This window comes from Arvicola amphibius, chromosome 3 (genome assembly GCF_903992535.2).
Source record: "Arvicola amphibius chromosome 3, mArvAmp1.2, whole genome shotgun sequence".
NCBI lineage: Eukaryota > Metazoa > Chordata > Mammalia > Rodentia > Cricetidae > Arvicola > Arvicola amphibius.
This window is the reverse complement of record NC_052049.1, coordinates 61,502,133-61,523,484: the sequence shown is the minus strand read 5'-3', so window position 1 is coordinate 61,523,484 and position 21,352 is coordinate 61,502,133. Positions and strand designations below refer to the sequence as shown.

Here is a 21,352-nt window from a genome sequence, read left to right as displayed (position 1 = left end):
ACAACAACACAAAAAAGACATGTAGACCAATGGAACAAAATCAAAGATCCAACATGGGCACACATAATTTCAGCCACTGAACATTTGACAAAGACACTGGAAAAACGAAAGCATCTCTTCAACAAAGAGTGCTGGGACAACTGGAAGTCCATGAGCAGAAGAATGAAAATTAGACCTTGTTTTTAAGAATTACTATTGCATGGCTATAAAACACCCCCAAACACACCAAAGCAACTTGGGGAGGAAGGAGGTTATTTGGCTCACCACTTCCCACAGCACTCATCACTGAGGGAAGTCAGGACAGGAACCTAGAAGCAGAAGCTGATACACAGGTCACACAGAATAGTGTAGCTTACTGGTTTTGTTGCTCATAGCTTACCCAGCCTTCGTTCTAAATAGAAACCAGGACCACTGCCCAACAGCTGACACCCCACGACAATGGACTGGGACTCCCCTATCAAACACTAATTATGAAATGCCCTATAGGGCTTGCCTACTGCCTGATCTTATTGGTGCCATTTTCTTAATTGAGGTTCCCCCACTCTCAAAATGACTTTAACTTGTGTCAAGTTGATATAAAAACCATCCAACACAACCGGTATCTGTAAAAAACTAATCCCAGAAGATCAAAGACCTAAACTTGAAACGTGAACCCCTGAAACAGCTACAAGATAAACATAAGCCAGTAAAAGTACCTCTGATTACAAGTGTAGAAAAGACTTTCCTGACTAGGACTTTACCCAAGAATTAAAGCCAACAACTAACCAAGTGGGCCATCATGAAACAATATTCTGCACAGCTAACGAAACAGAACTTGAGAGAATTTTTGCCAGCTATTCATCTGACAGTGGATTAATATACAAATGCATAAACAAGGCACTCAAAAAAAACAAAAGAAAAGCTGGGCAGTGGTGGCGCATGCTTTAATTCCAAGCCCTCAGGAGACAGAGGCAGGCAGATCTCTGTGAGTTTGAAAGTCAGGCCTGGTCTACAAGAGCAAGTTCCAGGACCCAGGACAGGCTCCAAAGCTACAAAGAAGCCTTGTCTAGAAAAAAAACAAAAAGCAAAACTGAAAAAATGAATGACCCATTCAAAGATTGGGCCTGGGATCTAAACAGAGAATTTTCAAAGAAAAAGAACAAAATGACTAAGAAATACCTTTAAAAATGTTCATCATTGCTAGTAATTAGGGAAATGCAAATTAAAACTTTGAGAGTTAATCTAATCCCAGTTAAAATGGCAAAGATCAGCAAAACAGCTGACAACAAAAGCTGGAGATGTGGGGAAAAGCTAACCTCCTTTACTGTTGGTGGGATTGCAAACTCGTCCAGACACTGGAAATCAGTGTGGATAATTCTGAAAAAGCTAAAAATTAGCCTACCATAAGTCCCAGTCAACTCCTTGGAATATGCTCAAAGGACTAGTTTTCACACTCCACAGATACTTGCTCAGTTATGTTCATTGCTGCTCTAGTCACAATAACCAGGAAATAAAAAGAACCTAAATGTTCTACAACTGAAAATGGATAATGAAAATGTGCATATATGCTATGGAATACTATGTGGCTGCAATGAAAAATAAATCATAAACTTTGCAGGTAAATGGATAGAGCTAGAAAGATTGTTACTGGGTGAGGTAAACCGAATCCAGAAAGGCTAAGGTCCATGTTCTCTCTTATTAGAGGCTTTCTAGAGCCAAATGGTCAGATATGAGTATACAGCCTAAGTAATTATAAAAACCAAGAAGTAAAAAAGGGACCATTGACAGGTTGGGGAGCAAGAGAAAAGAGGAAAACATCGAGTTACAAGTGATCTGATTGGGGAAACGGGAGGTAGAAGTATTCTCTGATTAGGGAGGAGTTAGGGAGATAAATACAGGAGGAGGAGGGGAAGGAAAAATAACAGTAAGGATCTTTGAAAAGTTATAAGGAACCATACTATTTTTACTATCTACCCTAAAAAGAGAGAAGCCTTATAATGCACCTAAGTCTGTGATGGAGGAGGATCTTCTATCATCTGCTGATTTCATTGGTTAATTAATAAAGAAAACTGCTTGGTCTGATAGGTCAGATCATAGGTGGGTGGAGTAGGACAGGAACAGAATGCTTGGAAGAAGGGAAGTGAGCTCCGACCCAAAATGGACGTAGGCTAGATCTATCTTCCCGGTAAGCCACCCTCGTGGCGCTACACATATTACTAATATGCGGTTAAAGTGAGCTATTGAGAATTAGCCAGTAAGAGGCTAGAGCTAATGGGCCAAGCAGTGTTTAAATGAATACAGTTTGTGTGTTGTTTATTCAGGTTTTAAGCTAGCCGTGCGGGAGTCAGGCAGGATGAAAGCAGGCCTGCTTGCCTCATCACTACAAGTCTGTGTTAAAGTATCAATATATAGTCTCCGTCTGTGCTGAGAGTGTGCCAAGACCTACCTCTTTTGAGTTATTGTTGTCTAAAAAGACTCCCAAAACATCACAGGCTATTGCTATTCGCACCCGTTTGGCCTCTTGGAGGTAGAAGGTTAGGTCTCTGCCAGCTGAAGACACCCTGACCTGAAATGCCTCCTCCCTGAGGACTACCTTTCATGGTACAAGAAAGCGCCATGCAGCTTCCAAAGAAGGGAAGCAACCAACAGACCCACCCAGCTATGATACCTATGAACCACAGCAGTGACCAGAATGGCACAATAATCTTAAGGCTACAGTAGTAGCATGTATACCTTGGGGTAACCAGCAACTCTCTAACAGGCTTTAAGACCCACTCAACAACACAGTAAATCATGTCTGGTACTTGAAACCTAGCCAACTCCCCAGGGTTACTGAAGTCATAATCTGAGAGGAGAACCTACAAAATCCACTTTATTAAACCAACATAATTCCCATCTACATTCTATGTATTTGTCCTGTCCTTATTCCCACAGGCAGGTGTAGTTCACACCACCTCATCAAGGAAATCTCTCTTTGCAACAGACAAAGACCATTACAGAAAACCATAAACCAGTCAAAGCGGAAAGTTGTAGAGCCCAGGGCCAATGTATATACACATCTACGAACATCTCCTGAACCTGAAGGCTCAAGGAACACTGCTAAAGAGGGGGGCAGAAAACTGTAAGTCAGGGACTTTGCTGTGGGATTGTGCCTTCTAGGGAATGTCAGAGCTACACTATAAAAGTCTCACCAAAAACTGCCTAAACCTGAGCAAACAAGTGGCAAGAACAAAACACGCTAATTTGGATGGGAAAGCCCAAGAGGCCCTCACCCATATACAAAAACCACCAGGCAACTAAACTATGGAATGTTGGGAGGGGAGAAAACAAACCTTCCTAAATGGAAGAGGCATCCCAATTGCCATCCTATACCAAACAAACCAATCTGCAAGCATACAAACATTACACAAACTGAGCAAGCCACATTTGTGTATTTAGATATATACATGTATATTTATATAGCAACAGGTGGGGGGAATAAAGGGCCATGAATTGAAAGAGTGCAAGGGGTATATGGGTGGGTTGTGGAGGGAGGAAAGGGAAGGTGAAAAATAATGCCATTTTATCATAATCTCCAAAAACAAAAAATTCATTTTAAAAGTATGGACCAAAAATAATAATAATAAAACTGATTTTAAAAGTGCTCTTTTCGTTGTTGTTGCTGCTGTTTTAGTTGTTTGTTTTTTGATACAGGATCTCACAAAGTATCTCTGGCTGTGCTAGAAGTCACTATACACACCCATACTGGCCTCAAACTCAGAGACTGTCAGCCTCTGCTTCCTGAGTGCTGGGATTAAAAGGTATGCACCACCACACCTGGAACTACAATTGCTTTCTTAGTGTCATGCTAAATGTTCAATCACTTCAAGAGAAATATCTTAAAACTGAAAAAATCAACCATCTCACAGTACAGGACAAAGAACAGATATGGTTTCTATATATACAAGGTTCTTGATCTGAGCCCAGTTCTAATAAATTACACCCACAAAAACTTCAGGTGTTAAGAATCTTTCTAAGAGCTTTTCTTAGTTTGAGACAGATGCAGTATCTAGAGGAACAAGGTGTTAAAAGAAGGCTTGAGGATGGTAAGATGACACAGCCCATAAGGACCACCTGCCCACCAAGCCTGCTGACCTAAGTTGATCCCCAGAGCTCACATGGTGGAAAGAAGAGAAGCAACTCCCACAAGTTGCCCTCTGATCTCTATAACATATGCAGTATATGATGACTCCATACATGCATACATCCACACAAAAACGGGGAAATTTTTTTTATTTTATTTTTTTTTTTTTTTTTTTTGGTTTTTTTCGAGACAGGGTTTTCTCTTGCAGCTTTAGAGCCGTCCTGGAACTAGCTCTTGTAGACCAGGCTGGTCTCGAAACTCACAGAGATCCGCCTGCCTCTGCATCCCAAGTGCTGGGATTATAAGGCGTGCGCCACCACCGCCCAGCAAAAAACGGGGAAATTTTAATTAATCCATACCCAGGTAAGTCCCCGCTCTTAGATGTCATCCAAGGAAATTTCTTTGTGCAGTGGAGAGCAGTAATGCGGAAACTCACAACTGGTCCACATACAGAGAATATGTTGCCAGGAAGTACTCAGCAATTAACCCAAAATCTCATCACAAATCAGCACAAATCTCCCAAGGCTCAGGGAATATCTCAGAAATAAGCATAAAAAAAAAGCCAGAGATCAGGGGAAGACTGAGGCAAAATGGTTCTCTTCTGGGACATACCAGAAGTACTGCGTTCATGGAACTCAGGACAGCTGTGGCTGGTGGCCTGCGTAGGATCAGGCCAGACAACGTTTCTGGTAGAGAGGCTACCCACCCAAGTAACTACTACTGACAGTTGACAGCTTCTAGTGAAGGAAGTGTCCATTCTCTTTAAGGGTGCTGTCCCTGGTAGGTCAACCATGTTCCAATGGATGGTCTCACATTCATGTATATATGGGCATCACCAATCAAACTCAGTGAGTTGTGGGGAGGAGGGTTAAGAGGCTAAAGGAAGGTGATGGAGGATGTAGGAGTAGTTAAGGGGAGGAATTGTAGCATGCATGAAATTCTAAAAGATAAAAATTATTTGTAATAAAATTTATTCAGCCAGGCGGCAGTGGCACATGCCTTTAATCAGCACTCAAGAGGCAGAGGCAGGGGGATCTCTGGGAGGATTGAGGCCAGCTGGTCTTCAGAGGCTAGTTCCAGGACAGGCACCAAAGCTACAGAGAAAAACCATGTCTCAAAAAAAAAAACAAATATTTCAAAACTTAAAACACATCAGAAAATTCCATCCATACCAATTTTCAATACCTATCATAATTCATGTGAAGGTTTTTTTCATACAATTACAGACATGAATTTTAAATGTATTTCCACCTGGAATGTGCCTACCTTGTCAACATAGATATAGCCAAAAGAGAAATGTTAACTGAAAACAGAAAAAAGGGTAAATAACCACAAGCTTTTCTTTCCTACAGAGATAGAAGGGAATGACACTCTTCTCAAAATGTTTGTTTAATCACCTCCAAAAAATTATCCAACTAAAAATTTTAGTATGTAGAATTAACCACGTTTTAATTCAGGGCTGCCATAAAAAAAAAAAAAGAAAAGCAAATAACAATAACAAACAAGAATAGTACAGTCTAAGTGACTTGAACAACAGTAACTATCGTTTTCGGTGTTCTAGAAGCTAGAAATTAAAAGACCAGGAATAACAAGGCTGTGCTTCTCTCCTTTGCACCAGATGGTGAAACTTTCCTCGTGACATGATATCCTCTGTATGTGCACACTCCCAGCATCTCTCCTAAAAGACAGCAGTGCTGCTAAATTTGTGAACCATGCTATTTAAGAATTTGTTTAATATAACTGCCACTTTAAAGGCACTATCTGTAAATACAGCCATGCCACGGGGGAGGGCTTCAGATGAACACTGGCAGGGCCATAATTCAATTCAGAACAACAACAGCAATGATAGATAACCTTGAGGTATTATTAATTTTTAAATAGTGCATATGTGTGCATGTGTGTTCTCTATCATAGATCGAGACAAAACAAAGAAAAACAAGCACAGTGCTGTTGTGGAATATTTTGTACACTGTGAAGATGTCACTCTGACAGGTTTAATAAAAAGCTAAACAGCCAGTCACCGAGGCTGGATTTCTAGACACCAAGAACGCTGGGAAGAAGGGCAGAGACAACCATGAGGTACAGATTGAGTAGGATGGACACTATAGAGATGACATAATAAAGCCACGAGGCCAGAAAGTAAATTAATAAAAATAGGTTAATTTGTTATAAGAACTAGTTAAAAAACAAGCCTAAGCTATACGGCCAAGTTTCCATAATAATAAGTCTGTGTCATTATTGGAGAATCAGCAGTTCTGACAAAAAGTTCTATTACAAAGTACAGATTGAGTATTCATATCTAAATACCAAATTTTGAGTGGATTCAAATTCAGCATATCCAGCTGGATTGATAAAATGTACACATATATTCCAGAATTTGACACAATGAAATACTTGCCCCACGTATTTTTTATAAAAATAATCTGTATTTTCTCCATCACTCAAGTTTTCCCCAATTACACATATTAGTGTGGCAATCAACTTTCATTGTATCCTTATAAAAATTAAGTAACAAAATCTGTAAGCTGGGCATGACAGTCGTACACAACACATGAATGCCAGCACTCAGGAGAGGGCAAGAGAAATAATGAGTTCTAGGCCAAGGAAACTGAGCTACATAGCAAGAAATGTGGAAGGAATGAATGGCTTGTGTGTATATGTGTGCGTGTATATATGTATGTGGGGAGTGGAGGGGGTTGTGTGTATGTGTGCGCACACATGCGTGCGCACCTGATTTGTAATTTGGGGGTACTAAGAGTTTGCCTTGCCACCCCTCAAAAACAAAATGAAGTCAACAGTTATGAAAATTTTTTTGAATATAACTAAATCTGAAAATTTATGAGACAGGATTCCATCTCAGAATCTACTGTTATGTAGTTATGTGAAACCTAAGTTGCTATCTCAGAATTGCTTCTATACCTGACAGGGTTCCCTCTGTCATTAATGATTATTGTATCATGAATACAATAACAACCATCAACACTACAAAGTAAGCATCAAACTTTCCAACCAGATTATGTTAAGAAATTCAAATGCCAATTCTCCATTTACTTTCAGTATTTTAATTCTTCAAACAACTATACTATGAATCTGAAAAGGTTACCTACACATCTCTATAGACTAATTTTTATCTTATTTCTCTGAACAATACCTCATCTATTTTCCCCCGTGATGTTCTTTTATTAACGTCATTTAAAAAAAATACAATCACCTAAATGCCTCAAATCCTGCTGAAAGATTGTGAAGTCATTAAAAAAAAAGATAATCATTAAGCTGTTCTAACAACTATTTTTAACTTCCTCTAAAACAAAACACACTGCACGTGATTCCAAGGCACTACACTGCAAGATCTACACACTCCAACAGCACACCATAACCTGCACTGATTGTGCAGTATCACATCAGACAACAGTAACTAAAAACTACATCCGTTATGTATGTCTAGCTGAAAGGCAATTTATCATGTTATTCTTACAGATGCAATTTGCATTTGCCTTTTTTCCTCCCTTGACTCTCCCCACGAAAAGACATTCTCACCATTGACAACTATAAACCAGTATCAAAATATTCAGCCAAGATTTAATTCCTTAGATAAAATAAATCTATTTGGGCTGGAGAGATGGCTCAGAGGTTAAGAGCATTGCCTGCTCTTCCAAAGGTCCTGAGTTCAATTCCAGCAACCACATGGTGGCTCACAACCATTGTAATGGGGTCTGGTGCCCTCTTCTGCCTGCAGGCATACACACAGACAAAATATTGTATACATAATAAATAAATATGAAAAAAATAAATAAATCTATTTTAATATTTGCAATTTGTCCTTAATTTTATATATATACACATATATATATCAAAAAACTGTTGAAAATACATTTTCTTTATGAGTGATTATAAGTAATTGATTATATGCTTGTGTGTTTGACACCTTTGTAACAAAAATGGGCAAAAACGGTCAAGAGTGGAAAAAGTTTAAAGCCCTGTCCTAAAGCAGCAACTTGTGCTCAACAGACATGCACACCTATTATTCCCAGTATTCAAGACAGAGCTCTCAGACCAACCTGCAGCACACTGTAAGAGTTTGTCTCAAATAAGTAAATAAAAAATTAAGTAAAATAGTTTTCTGAGCCAGTGATATGGCCATCTCTATATTACCAGCTACTCAATATCCTCAACAGAATGACCACTTGAGACCAAAAATTCAACCTCATCTTGGGCAACATCTTGAGATCTTGATTTAAAAAAAAAAAAAAAAAAAACAGGCAAAACATTAATCACCTGCTACCAATAGGGTATCCTATACCAAAAGAATTAGTAAGAATTTTTCTTTTATGATAAGAAAATTATATCGTTATTTGGCAGAATTATTTATTTATTGGAATACAGTAAGTATATGTGCTGGCTGCTGCCTAGCCAAACTGAATTAGATCTCAAGGTTTAGAGAGACCTAGCTTCCAAAGGAATTAGATGAAAAGTGACAAGAGAATACCTGACAGTCTTTTTTGGTACCATACACACAGGCATGAACATCCACACATATGTGTGCAAAACATCATCACATGTGTGTACCACACGTCACACATACATGCACACACATCAAATAGTAAAGAAGATGATGGAACCATTAGTACAGTGGTTCTCAATCTTCCTAAGAATGCGACTCTTTAAGACAATTCCTTTTGTTGTGGTGACCCCAATCTAAAATTTTTGTTGCTACTTCCTAACTGTAACTTTGATACTGTTATGAATCATCCCACGAAAGGGTGGTTTGACTCAAAGAGAACCGCTTCACTAGACAGAGGGAACTGAGTCCCCTGAACACTGCATGGAGATGAGCTTCCCTACAACCACTTCAGACTGTGACATGAAAATAAATCTTATTTTAAAAAGGAAGAAAGGAGTGAATTTGTATAATCCAGTGGTAAATTTTAAAAACCATACTAGAAAATTTGCCCTAGGAAGAACATACAGCTTGGTGGTAGAAAACTTGTCTAACAACTGGAAAGTCCTGAGTTTGATTCACAGCACTAAAAAAATTATAAAAGTTAAATATGACTCAACAGGTTATATCAAGAAATATATATGTACATACAAATATGTATATACATGCAGTAATAATGAAAAAGAACTATAAATTGAAGGTTGTTGGGGAGGTATATATGGGAGGGTTGAGGAATGGGGAAGGGAGAAATTATTGTAATTAAATTACAATCTCAAAAATAACAAAGATTAATATATAAATATATTAGAAGTATAGAAGACTTTTTAGACTATGAATAACTTGGTCAAATTTTATGTTTCATTCTAAATATATTTTAAAATATGAAAATCACTAATAGACTTTCCACAAACAAAATTTTCCCCAAATAATCACATTTGGTCTTAAAAATTTAGTGTGAGAATTTGTATTTTTCCATTCAACTTTGCTCTTAACTTTAAATTCCTCTTTAAAAGCCTAGAGGGATCACCACAAATCAAGGGTAGCTTGGACAATGTGGCAAGTTCCAAACCATCCTACGCTAGGATAACAGCCTGTTTTAAAAAATAAAATAAATGAATCCACTGGAAATAATTTAAGGATAATATACTGGGATGGAAGAGATGGCTCAGCAGCTCAAAGCACTTGCAGAGAAGCTGTGTTGGTTCCCACCACCCACAGAGCAGCAACCATCTGCAACTCCAGTTCCAGGTACGCTCATGCCCTCCCTCTTCTGGCCTGTCACTGGATAGTGTCACAATGCACATACATACATGTAGGCAAACACTCATAAAATAAAAATAGCCAAAGCTTCAAATGCCTTTTAAAAAGAGTAAGGCAGAGGCAGGCGGATCTCTGAGTTCCAGCATAGCCTAGTCTAAAGCGCTAGTTCAGGACAGCTAGTGCTTTTGCATGGAGAAACTGTGTCTCCAAAAAAACCAAAACGGTTTCTAAATATGCCTGAATTGCTTCAATTACAAAAATGGTGCAGAACCACATTCTTTCAGTATTAAAAACTATTTTATTATAATAAAAACATAATTGATTTGGCAAAAAGGTATATTATACACAATGCTGCAAATTTTCTAACACTTCCAGAACTTTCCTGGGACAGACCGCAATACAAAGACACAAATTAGAATGAAATTAGAAAGATAGCTTACACTTTGTGCTGAATTTCACCATTGTTGGGAAGTTTGCAGACACAACAAACACCAAGCATTCTTGCATTTCCCAATCACAACACCCATTAAAAGTGCAGAAAATGTAGCTTAAATCAAAAGTGGATTACCATTTACAAAATGTTTCCCTGATTCTTTTTAAGATATTTCTTAAGCCTCTTAAGAAACTGACCCTCCCAAAGAAAACTTCTGAAGTGTTCAGAAAGCGTCAGTTTATGAACCAAATCTTTTTTCCTAATATTCACCAATGTTGTTGAAATTCTAAAGGCCAATTATGACAGACTCAAAGGCTCTATAACACGTTTTGCCAATTACTGCCACTTCGCATTTCAACATCTTCTCATCGAGATCAACCTACATTTACAAATGTATACCCATTTCACTTATGAAAAGAACACATTAAGGAGACAATTCTAACTTAAAAGGGAAAGCCACGTGTCCTGATTATGTCACAATAAACTATTAAAATTAATTTCCAAGCAGAATACCGTATCAGCCACCACCAACGTGCTGAGGGCAGTATTAATTTATTTTATTTTAACATTTTTATACTGTCTCAGTATAGAAGTATTACACGAATGCTAACAAGTAATTTGAAGTGTTCAGTATGTGTGCCCTTAACTGCACCTGTAATTCACAGAACTTCTTTCCATACTCTGCAGCTTCTCCAAAGGGATCTAGACTTTTCTGAATCATATCGCTCCCAGTAGACGTTAAATAGGGACTTGCAAATGCAGCAAAAACAAAGCATTCTGACTACTGAATTTCCAGATTCCATTAATGTAATACCATTTAAACACCTGATACTCATGGTTCCCACTAAAATCTAGCTTGAGCAAGGAGCATGGGAGTTAGCATGGACGGTGGCTGCCTTTATAGTGCCAAGATCTGCAGAAGACTGGCCACTATCTCAATTAGGAAGGGGCCGAACCATATCCGGTTCTCACTGGATACAGTTTCCCCAGTTTCCCATCTTAAAAGTTTACGTTGTCCCAGAAGAGCAATAAATACACGAGGAGGCCAGGGACCAGTGCCTGTAGGGAAGATGACTGATCAAATTAAGTCCCTATATATGGAACCTGAAACTTTTTAAACAAATTACACCCGCAGGAGCATGGTATGTTTTGTTCCTTCTTGCCCATCTCTTTCATGGAGCCAGCTTCCACAATTCCTCAACAGCATTTCTGACTTACTGGTTAGTTGGAGGTGCGGTCAGCGGTATGGCCACCTCTTCCTCCTCATATTCTGGTCCATCCAGGGAGTCACCTTCATCCACCGTCCCCAGGCCGGAGCCCAAAGGGGGCAGCAGAGGAGGCGGCGGCAGAGGAGGGAACCCGCCACCCGGCCCGAGGGTTCTCAGCAGCCAACGACAGAGTCCCCTTGGTGAAAGCAACATCTCCGGCAGGTCCGGCAGCAGCAGCACCCGCCACGCCAGCAGCAGCGCCTCCGGGCAGCGCGGCGCCCCCCAGGACACCCGCCACTGGCCCCGTCCCAAGGAACCCGGACCCCAACGCGGCTCCACCGCCCAGGGCCGCAGCCAGGTCGGTGTCCGCCAGCCCTGGGCAGGGGGCGGCGGGCCACCGGCAGGGCCGCGGGTAACTTCACCCGGCACGCAGCCGGGTAGGCGCTGGAGCCCGCGGCCGCGCCGCCTCCGGCCCCCCGCGGTCGCCGGGCCGCCTTCCTCACTGCCGGCCTCGGCCGCCATCATGTTGAAGCCCGCTCTCCTCTAGCTACCCCGGCCGCCCGGGAGCCCCGGGGGCCAGCAGGCCCGGGCTGCGAGCCGCCCCACCCAGGCGCGTCCCCTTGCAGCTTTCCAAGCAGAGGAAACAACAACAAAAGGAGAGCGCCCGCCGCCGCGCCCCCTCCTCCGGCCACAGCCCAAGCTCCGCGGCGGCTGGCTTACGGGAAGCGACGCGGGCAAAAAAGCCCAGCGCCTGCAGAAACGCTACCCGAGCTGGCCGCGCACACCCACACTCACGCGCACACATGCACAGGGCGCCAAACTTCCTGACTGCGCTAAAGAGGAAGGGGAGCCCGTGCAGCGGCCGGGGCAGCGCTTGCCTCCTCCGCCGCCGCCGCCGCCGCGCCTCAAGGCCCGGGTTCCGGCCGCCCCCCACCGCAGCCACCGCCGGGGCTGCCGGAGCCGCGGCCGCCGCAGCCTCATCTCCGCCGGCTGGAGACCCGAGCGCTGGGAGGGGCGGAGGAAGGGGGCGGGCGCGCAGAACCCGGCTCGACGGCTGCCTCCCGGCCGCTCTCGGAGCGAAACCCGAGAGAGAAAGGAGGGCGGGCCGGGGAGGAAGGGAGGGGGAGCAGGAGCCCGAAGCCTCTGCGCAGGCGCCTTCCGGGCGCGCGGCTGGAGGGCGGCGAGGGAAAAGCAGCCGGGCAGGAAGTGGCGGGCGCGCGCTCGGAGGCGTGGCACGCTCGCCAACCCAGCCGCGAGCGACGCGTGGCGCGGTCCCTCCACGCCAAGGGACTCCGGGAGAGCCTATCTCGCCCGGCTTTGTTTGTTAATGGGGCGAGAATCTCCAGGCCCGAGGAACTGGAGGGACGAGGAAGCAGAGGGAAGGGACGGAAAGGATGATGCCAGGAAGTCCATTCCCTACTTTATAACTTTTTAGAAAAATGGTCTCAGCCACCGGTGCAATCGGCAACGAAGGTCAAAGGAGTCCTAGCTTATTCCTTTTCGTTGCATGATGGTAGAAATAATTCAAACCTAGAATCTGGGAGTCAAGAAAAAAAAAAAAAAGGTGAAAGGAGCCAGAGGAAACTGTGAAGGTTGAAACAGAGCCAGATTGCTACCACTATATACTTAAGTTCCCTTTATTAGCCGTCTCTCTCACATGTTTGCACGGCAGATAGGAAAGAAGTGTGAAAAGTGCCACAGAGAACAAATCATGAATGTAATTTGTCCTAGTTTGAATGCAAGATTCTGCAAGACATATCAAAGTCTGAACTTTCCAAAACTACCAAACACAGATCGATGTCACCTTTAATGTAGCCAAAAGAAAGGTTTTGTTTATGTACGTGTGTGTATATAAATTCATACACACACTCACACGGTATTATCTTTTGGCGTTCCGTGGGGATAACTTCCAGAGCTCTGGTGAATTCCAGAACATGATTATGATTTAGTATTTTATATAATGTGTGCATATTTTCCCATATATTAAATCATTGATAGATAATTTTCAATACTTAATATGACCTAAATTCCTTTATGTAATTATTGTTGAGTAATAAGAGCAAAAATAGTACACATTCAGTACAGGTGCAATTTCTTTCTAAATGTTTTCATATAAGGTGTGTGCCACACATTATATAGTTAGATGATATAGAGAGCAGATAGTTCATAGGAATTCATATAAAGAGGTCATTTTGATTGTTTGAAATTATCTGTTTTAGGAATTTGTCCTTCAGGATTCATGGACTGTACTACCTTTTCAAGAATGTCAAGTGGAATGCCACTGAATACTGATCATATTTTCTCTGGGAAGTTTGACCAAACCAACCTATTGAAGATGGCAAGAGGTTAAGGTACCAGAAAAAAGGGGTTGGGGGTACCATTAAAGGAAATGACAACGTACATGCAGGACATCCCCACTGTCAGTCTGCGTATTCTGGTATATGCTGTCTTTAGCAACAATACAACACAAACAGTGGTGTGTGCCACTTCTGCAGTGTGTCAGCTGAGGAGGTGAAGGTAAGTTAGTTAAGGGAATAATTCTACCCCGAGGTAGAACTCTGACCAATAACCTGTAAGAAACTTTCATCTTAGCCTTTCTGAATTGGAAAATGCACCATTTGTGTTTAAATGAGTCCTTCCAGTGATTGTTAACACCCTTAAAGTTGAGAACTTCTATCTATACTGCAATATGCTAATTAAGGTGGCATTTTGTCATTTATTAGGTGGATAGGTAAGATGTGGGTATTGGTTTGCTAAGGTCTGTACTATTCTAAAACAGTTAGCAAATGAGACCAAAATGAAGCAGATCCATGATCATTAAAATAATAATGAAATACTGCTTCTTACAGTGGCCTCCTTAGAGCAGATTTTCTTTTAAATATAAACTAAAATCCCACCTATGCCTATTGAATGCCTGAAGCACAATACAAACCAACTATCTTCAAAGCCGGAGGTTAAAAACCTGTGGTATATAAATTCTACTTCTCCAACTCTAAACCTCATCACCACCATCGGAGATAGAAGTTAGGTTGTGAACTGCCTTGGGTTATCTGTGACCAGCTTTCCTTACCGTCTTCCTTGGTATATGTTCAAATGGCATCTTCCTGAAAATCCAGGTCAGGCTTTCTACTCTAATCACAAACCTACCTCCTCCTTTTCTGAAGTCTTTAGCACTCAGGTATCAATATTTAATACAGCCTGATACCTCTTACACACTTCCATATCTTTCCCAGTTACTTTTACATATATGTAACTAGAGAGTTTGGCTGTAGAAACAACCCATTGTCTACTTTTTCCCTAGCTCAGTTCTGGATATGCTCACAGCTTTTAACAAAGCTTCATTCTTTAAAACCATAAATAAACACTGTAAACATCACCGTACCTCTTTGGAAATAAATTTCATACTAGCAGACAGGAACTAATATATCTATTTGTAAATTGTGTGTTTGTGTGTGAGAGTAATGTATAATATATTCCTATTTGCAGTGTCAGGCAACTCACTTTTAGAATATTTCAGTTTATATGCATGAGTGGTTTCTTTCTTTTTTTTTTTTTTTTTTTGCCTTGCATGCATGACTGTGTACCAAGTGCACATGTTATATGCAGAGTTCAGAAGAAGGCATTGTGTGTTTGCCATGGAGGTCAGAAAAGGACTTCAGACCCTGGAGTTGCAGATGGTTGCTAGTTGTCATATGGGTGCTGGGAACTGAACCCAGGTCCCCTAGAAGAGCAGTCAATGCCTTCAACTGCTGAGCTATCTCTCCAGCCCCTACTCTTTTTAAATTTCTAATGTCTTCTATATCTTGTGATCTTTTAGTTTGCCCAAAATTATTTAATGTTCCTACTTCCTTTAGTTTTGTCTTTGGCCTCTTTTCCTTTTCTACCTCACTCCATTTTCCCTGCTGCTTCCTGTTTCATGTTGTGCTTCTGTGGCTTCTTTTTCTTGTAAGTCCCTAAAGTTCTTGAAGCTTCATGAGTCAAAAATTGAACAACAAGGGGGCTGGAGAGATGGCTCAGAGGTTAAGAACACTGGCTGCTCTTCCAGAGGTCCTGAGTTCAATTCCTAGCAACCGCATGGTGGCTCACAACCGTCTATGATGAAATCTGGTGCCCTCTTATGGATGGCAGAACAGTTTTTACATTCAGTAAAATAATCAATTATATCTGTGATTTTACAAAAATTGTTTGGGTCATTTAGTATTAGTAAATGTATTTAATGATAAATAATAAAAACCTAGGAAAAGACATTCATGAGGAGGTAATGAAAGGTTACAATATATTTGTTCTCATTTCATTATTAACTCAGATATTAATATAATACACTCCTAACTATTTCTGTATCTTCTCTATATCAAGTAGATTAAAAAAAAAGGTAATCCTGACTCAGTCATTGAGCATAGCAGAGAACCTGAATGTGTTTATAGAAATATATGAAAAGCTGTTGATGGAACAGTTAAGTGAGAAGTAATAAATTGCTTATAACTATGTTTAGGAATTCCAAAGTGGGTTCTCGGCTATCTCAATTGGTTTGTATATATTTGTCAAAATATTTTCAAAACATTCTACTGAAGAAGCCATTATTACCAGTAACCCTGATATCCCCCACTGAGCACATTTTAGGAGTAATTAGGAGTATGTCTTGAAACTATAATGTTGAAGGGGCACAGGCTATGTTACTTTTCTATCGCTATGAAAAAATACTGTGACCAAGGCAATTTATAAAAGAAAGCATTTATCCAGGCTTTTTAGAATTAGAGTCCATGATGTTGGGACAAACGTATGGTGGCAGAACTGGCTGAGAGCTCACATCTTAAACTGCAATAGGAGGCAGAGAGGGAGCACAATGAGAATGACAGGAGTCTTTTGAAACCTCACAGCCAGGCTCCAGTGACACGGTTTACCTCCTCCTTCCCAAACAGTTCCACCAGCTAGAAAACAAGCATTCAAATATTTGAGCCTATTCTTATTCAATCCACCACATTCCAGTCTCTGGCTCCCATAGGACTGAAGCCACATCATGTGCAAATACCTTTATCCCAACATCAAAAGTCCCAATAGCCCTTCAGTCTCAACACTGTTTAAAGGTCCAGTCTCTCCTGAGACATCTTAATGGTAACCCCCTGAAAAGTCAAAAGCAGATTACATACTTCCAACATGCAATGACACAATATACATTACCATTTCAAAAGGTGAGGAATAGGAAAGAATGAGACTTTCTGCACCCTGAGCACATGTGATGAAAGTAATGAGAATTTTTCTGCATGTTTATCATTGCTTTCCTGTCCCTGCTTTGAAACTCTAGCTATAGTGGAATAAAAGTTTCAGAGAAGCCCAGCAAAGAGCTCTTGAGCAGTTCACCTAGAGTCCCATGGTTCTGCTGAATCTCAAATTCGACTTCCATTCCTCAGCACTGTTCATTGCTGGGTCAGGAGGATATTCTTCTAAGAAATTAGTATACTGCTTTTCAATTTGGCCTCTAACAAATCCTTAGGATAAGGGCCAGGTTACCACAGCATTGGTCTCCAGATCAGTCACAACATTGTTTCCTTCTAAAAACTCTTGATCTTCACAGTCTCAGAATATATTGCTGCCAGCCCCTACTATCTTCAAGATCCTACTAGGATGGCTCACTAAGCCCCACTCACATAGTCCAAATACATTTCTTATTAAAGTCCCAAAGTCTTCCACATTCCTCCAAAGGACCACACCACACACAGTCAGATCACAGCAATACCCCTCTTCCTGATACCAACTTTTGTGTTAGTTACTTTTCTATTGCTATGAGAAAATATCATGACCAAGACAGCTCATAAAAGAAAGAATTTAATTTGACTTACAGTTTTAGAAATTTAGAAGTCATAATGTCTGAGCAAAGGTGTGGCAACCGGAACATCTGGGAGCTGCAAGGGGAAGACAGAGAGAAAACTCACTGGGAGTGGAATCAGCCCTTTGAAAAGTCCTAGCTTTCCCCTAGTGCCACACTTCCCCTAGCAAGGCCACTCCACCCAATCTTGCCCAAACAGTGCCACCAACTGGGGACCAAGGATTCCAACATATGAACCAATGGGGGTCATTCTCATTCAGAGATTACTTTATGAATTTTACTGATTTAGAAAGATTTATAAAACCTAAATATTATGGAAAAATTAAAAGAATTATTTGATCTCTGATGCAGTAAAGCAACCTTCAAAGAAATTAAGAGCCCTCTAGAACATTCAACTTACTTATAATAAAGCCTTTAAATATAAAATAAAATAAAATATATAAGATATATAATAAAAACTTTAAATATAAAAAAATACTGTTTTGAACGAGTAAAGGATAAAATTATCCTTTAAATATAAAATAAATAAGATATATAAATATATAATATAAAAAATATAATAAAAACTTTAAATATAAAAATATTGTTTTTTAAGAGTAAAGGATAAAAATTGTCCTTTAAATATAAAGTAAATATAATATATAATAAATATATAATATAAAATATATAATAAAAACTTTAAATATAAAAAATACTGTTTGAAAGAGTAAAGGATAAAAATTATGTCTACTAACATTTATATTTATGCTCTATCTATAAAAATTATGTCTACTAACGTTTATATTTATGCTCTATCTTTTGTATTTTGCAGATTTTTTTCATTATCAGAAACTTTTCATCTTCATTATTTCTAAGTTGTTTCTTTTTTGCCAATTAATTACTTCCCTCTGACCAAGAACTACTCAGTTTCTTTTCTGTGTCTTGGATTCTTGTCAAGGTATTAAGGTAGAAGCAAAAGTAAAAGGGAGCGAAAGGCTTCAGCAAAGAGCCAAGGGTGTCAGGGTGGGTGGGGTTCCAGTTCCCATCCACTTGCTCTGCTCCCTCCACAGGCGTCCTTTGTGTACATGAGCAATGACTTACACAGGGCCTGAAGCGCCTACAAAACCCCACCTCTGCTTTAACATTCACAGCTGTCATTCAGCTCCTTACCTAATTCAGGTGATTTTGTTTGTTCTACCCGAGCTCTTTGTGGAACCACCGGACTTCCAACCCTCCTGAATTCATGGTGAGTATTGTTTTAATACTATAAAACAACTACACACTGGGATCAAATAAACGATGTCCAATGTGGGGGCACACATTTCCACATACACTGAACCAGACATGCCTTCTTCGTTCTACAGTATCCCACAAGTGCCATGCTGAGTCACATGGCAGCTGATACGGCAGTTTAAAACAGTTTTCATAATTATTAAAAAGTATCCCTCTCAGCCGGGCGGTGGTGGCGCACGCCTTTAATCCCAGCACTCGGGAAGCAGAGGAAGGCTGAGTTCGAGGCCAGCCTGGTCTACAAGAGCTAGTTCCGGGACAAGACTCTAGAAACTACAGGGAAACCCTGTCTGGGGGGGGGGGGGGAAGTATCCCTCTCATTATCGGGGATCTGGCTGGAGAGACAGAGAAAGACTGGTTACAAAATAGGCATTGGTCATTACTGCATATCTCTCTTTTTCTGACCACGTGAGTCTTAAATTGCTAAACTAAGCAGAGGTGGCTAGGCCCGAAGCAGTGGCTTTAGCAGCTGGCACCACCCACTCCTTGGCCTGGGCAGGCTTAGCTGCATGGTGGAAGTAGCGGTGGGGAGCCACATTTATTGCCCCAATTGTGGGGTTCATACTGTCACCAAGTAGTGTCTTGACTGCTGCTCATAAATCCCATTTAAGTGTTCCGTAGTAGGACCTCAAAAAGAGCCATCCAAAGCCGCATTAAGATGCCGCGGTAAAAAAAAATGCCGTGGTTAAAATTACTGTGACTTGACGGCCACTGATGAGATGCCTCCTCTTCAAAAAGAGGCCGTGGATAAATTTGCCGCGTCTTAAAGAGGCCACGGATAAATTTGCCGCGTCTTAAAGAGGCCAAAGATGCCGCACGGATAAATAGGCCGCGCAAAAGCGCCGTATTGCGCGTCTTAAAGAGGCCGCGGACAAATTTGCCGCACCTTAAAGAGGCCACGGATAAATTTGCCGTGGAATCCGCGGATAACAGATACCTTCTCTTTAAAAAGAGGCCATGGACAAATGCATGGACCTAGAAAACATCATATTAAGTGAGGTAACCCAGACCCAGAAAGACAATTATCACATGTACTCACTCATAAGTGGTTTTTAAACATAAAGCAAAGAAAATCAGTGTACAAATCACAATCCCACAGAACCTAGACAACAGTGAGGACACTAAGAGAGACAAACATGGATCTAATCTATATGGGAAATAGAAAAAGACAAGAGCTCCTGAGTAAATTAGGAGCATGGAGACCTTGAAAGAGGGTTGATGGGGAGCAGAGAAAAATGTAGAGCTCAATAAAAATCAATAAATAAAAAAAAGAGGCCATGTATAAATTTGCCGCAGGAAAAATATGCCACGTCTTAAAGAGACCACATGGAAGCTGAGTCTTAAAGAGGCCACAGATAACAGATTCCTCCTCTTCAAAAGGCCGGAGTTAACATGCCTTGTTTGAAAGAGGCAGTGTCTTAAGCCAAGTCTTAAATTAGGCTGTGTCTTAAGCAGAGTCTTTATGCCTTTAACCCCCAACTGGGAAAGCAGAGGCAGGCAGATCTCTGTGAGTTTGAGGTCAGCCTGGTCTACAGAGCAAATTCTGGGACAGCCAGGGCTGAAACAGAGAAGCCCTATCTCGGAATCACTATAAATCTCGGAAAAACAAAAACAAACAAGAAAACAGAAGCTGAGTTTCAAAGGAACCATGCCTCTGATTGGCACAATCAGAGTCGACCGAAGGAAAGGCAGTTACCAAGAAACCATTTACATTTCCTTGTAGTCTTAGAACCCCTTTTAAAGCTTTTTCAGGCTCCGTGTAAATGTCCTGAACATTAGGCGCCATGTTTAGGCGGAGTTTTTCCATCCCGACCGCCTGCTCCCAAAATCACTCAGAGGCTTAATGTAAATTATAAATGCTCCATCAATATCTTAGGCTTGTTACTAAATAACCAATTTCTATCAGTTTATGTGCTGTCCCACGGCAGGTGCTGTTTACCTTGTTCCACACAGCCGACTGATCGAATGAACCTCCGACTTAGCTGGCGACTCTGACTCTGACTCCTTCTGGCTTTCGATTCTTCTGACTCCTCCCTTCCTCATCCCATCATTCTGTTTGGCATTCCGCCTAGCTTTATCCTGTTCAGCTATTGGCCAGTGTCGGTCAGCTTATTTATTAAGCCAATCATAACAATATATGTTAATACAGTGAGCAAAAGGATTATCCACCAGAAGGCACTGCACGGTATCGCATAGGTTTTCTCACCTCTTATAATCTTTCTCTCTCCGGTGCCGGTTCCATGTTGTTCTCTGAGCCTTCCGCGCAGGAGTTGTCTTGTAGTGTAGCCATTGGGGCCAGAAGCCACATTATCATACGTTGTCTGCGTTTTGACCAGTTGTGATTTCCTTTAAGTCTCCATTTGCTGCAAAGGAAAGCTTCTTTGATGCTGTGTGAGACATTCGCTTATCTGTGGCTGTAAGGATGAGTATTAGAATGCAGGTAGGAATTATAATGCTTTAGTAAAAAGGAGGTAGTAGGTTTTCTTCCAGGATCCATGATGTCAATAACCCGGGGAAGTTGGCTTTGTTATTCGTACCAGGCAAGATTTACCCCCTGTTCAGCATGCTATAAATCCAATTAGACCACTAAAATCAATAACTATTACACCCTTAGGGATATCCTGCCATGCTTGTCATTGTAGTTCATAGGTGTCACAACTATTTAGCTTTGTGAAAGACTTATCACTCAACCTGTTCTAGAAAAATAATGACATAGGAATGAATACTGTTATGACCAAAAGTTAGGCAGGCATGGTGGCACATTCCTGTAATTCCAAGGCTGGGGAAATGTAGGAAGAGGCTGTGTAGGAAGACTTTG

General features: G+C 41.0%; 1 protein-coding gene across 1 annotated transcript in view; it reads right to left on the bottom strand.

Moving 5' to 3' along the window:
• The window catches only part of Rasa1 (RAS p21 protein activator 1), a 77,271-nt gene extending 64,839 nt beyond the window's left edge, over window positions 1–12,432 (bottom strand). The window contains 4 exon segments of the mRNA XM_038322094.2: window positions 11,452–11,612; window positions 11,614–11,833; window positions 11,835–11,915; window positions 11,917–12,432. Coding sequence (XP_038178022.1) covers window positions 11,452–11,612; window positions 11,614–11,833; window positions 11,835–11,915; window positions 11,917–11,966 — 512 coding nt within the window. The 5' untranslated portion in view covers window positions 11,967–12,432.
• Window positions 12,433–21,352: the final 8,920 nt, after the last annotated feature.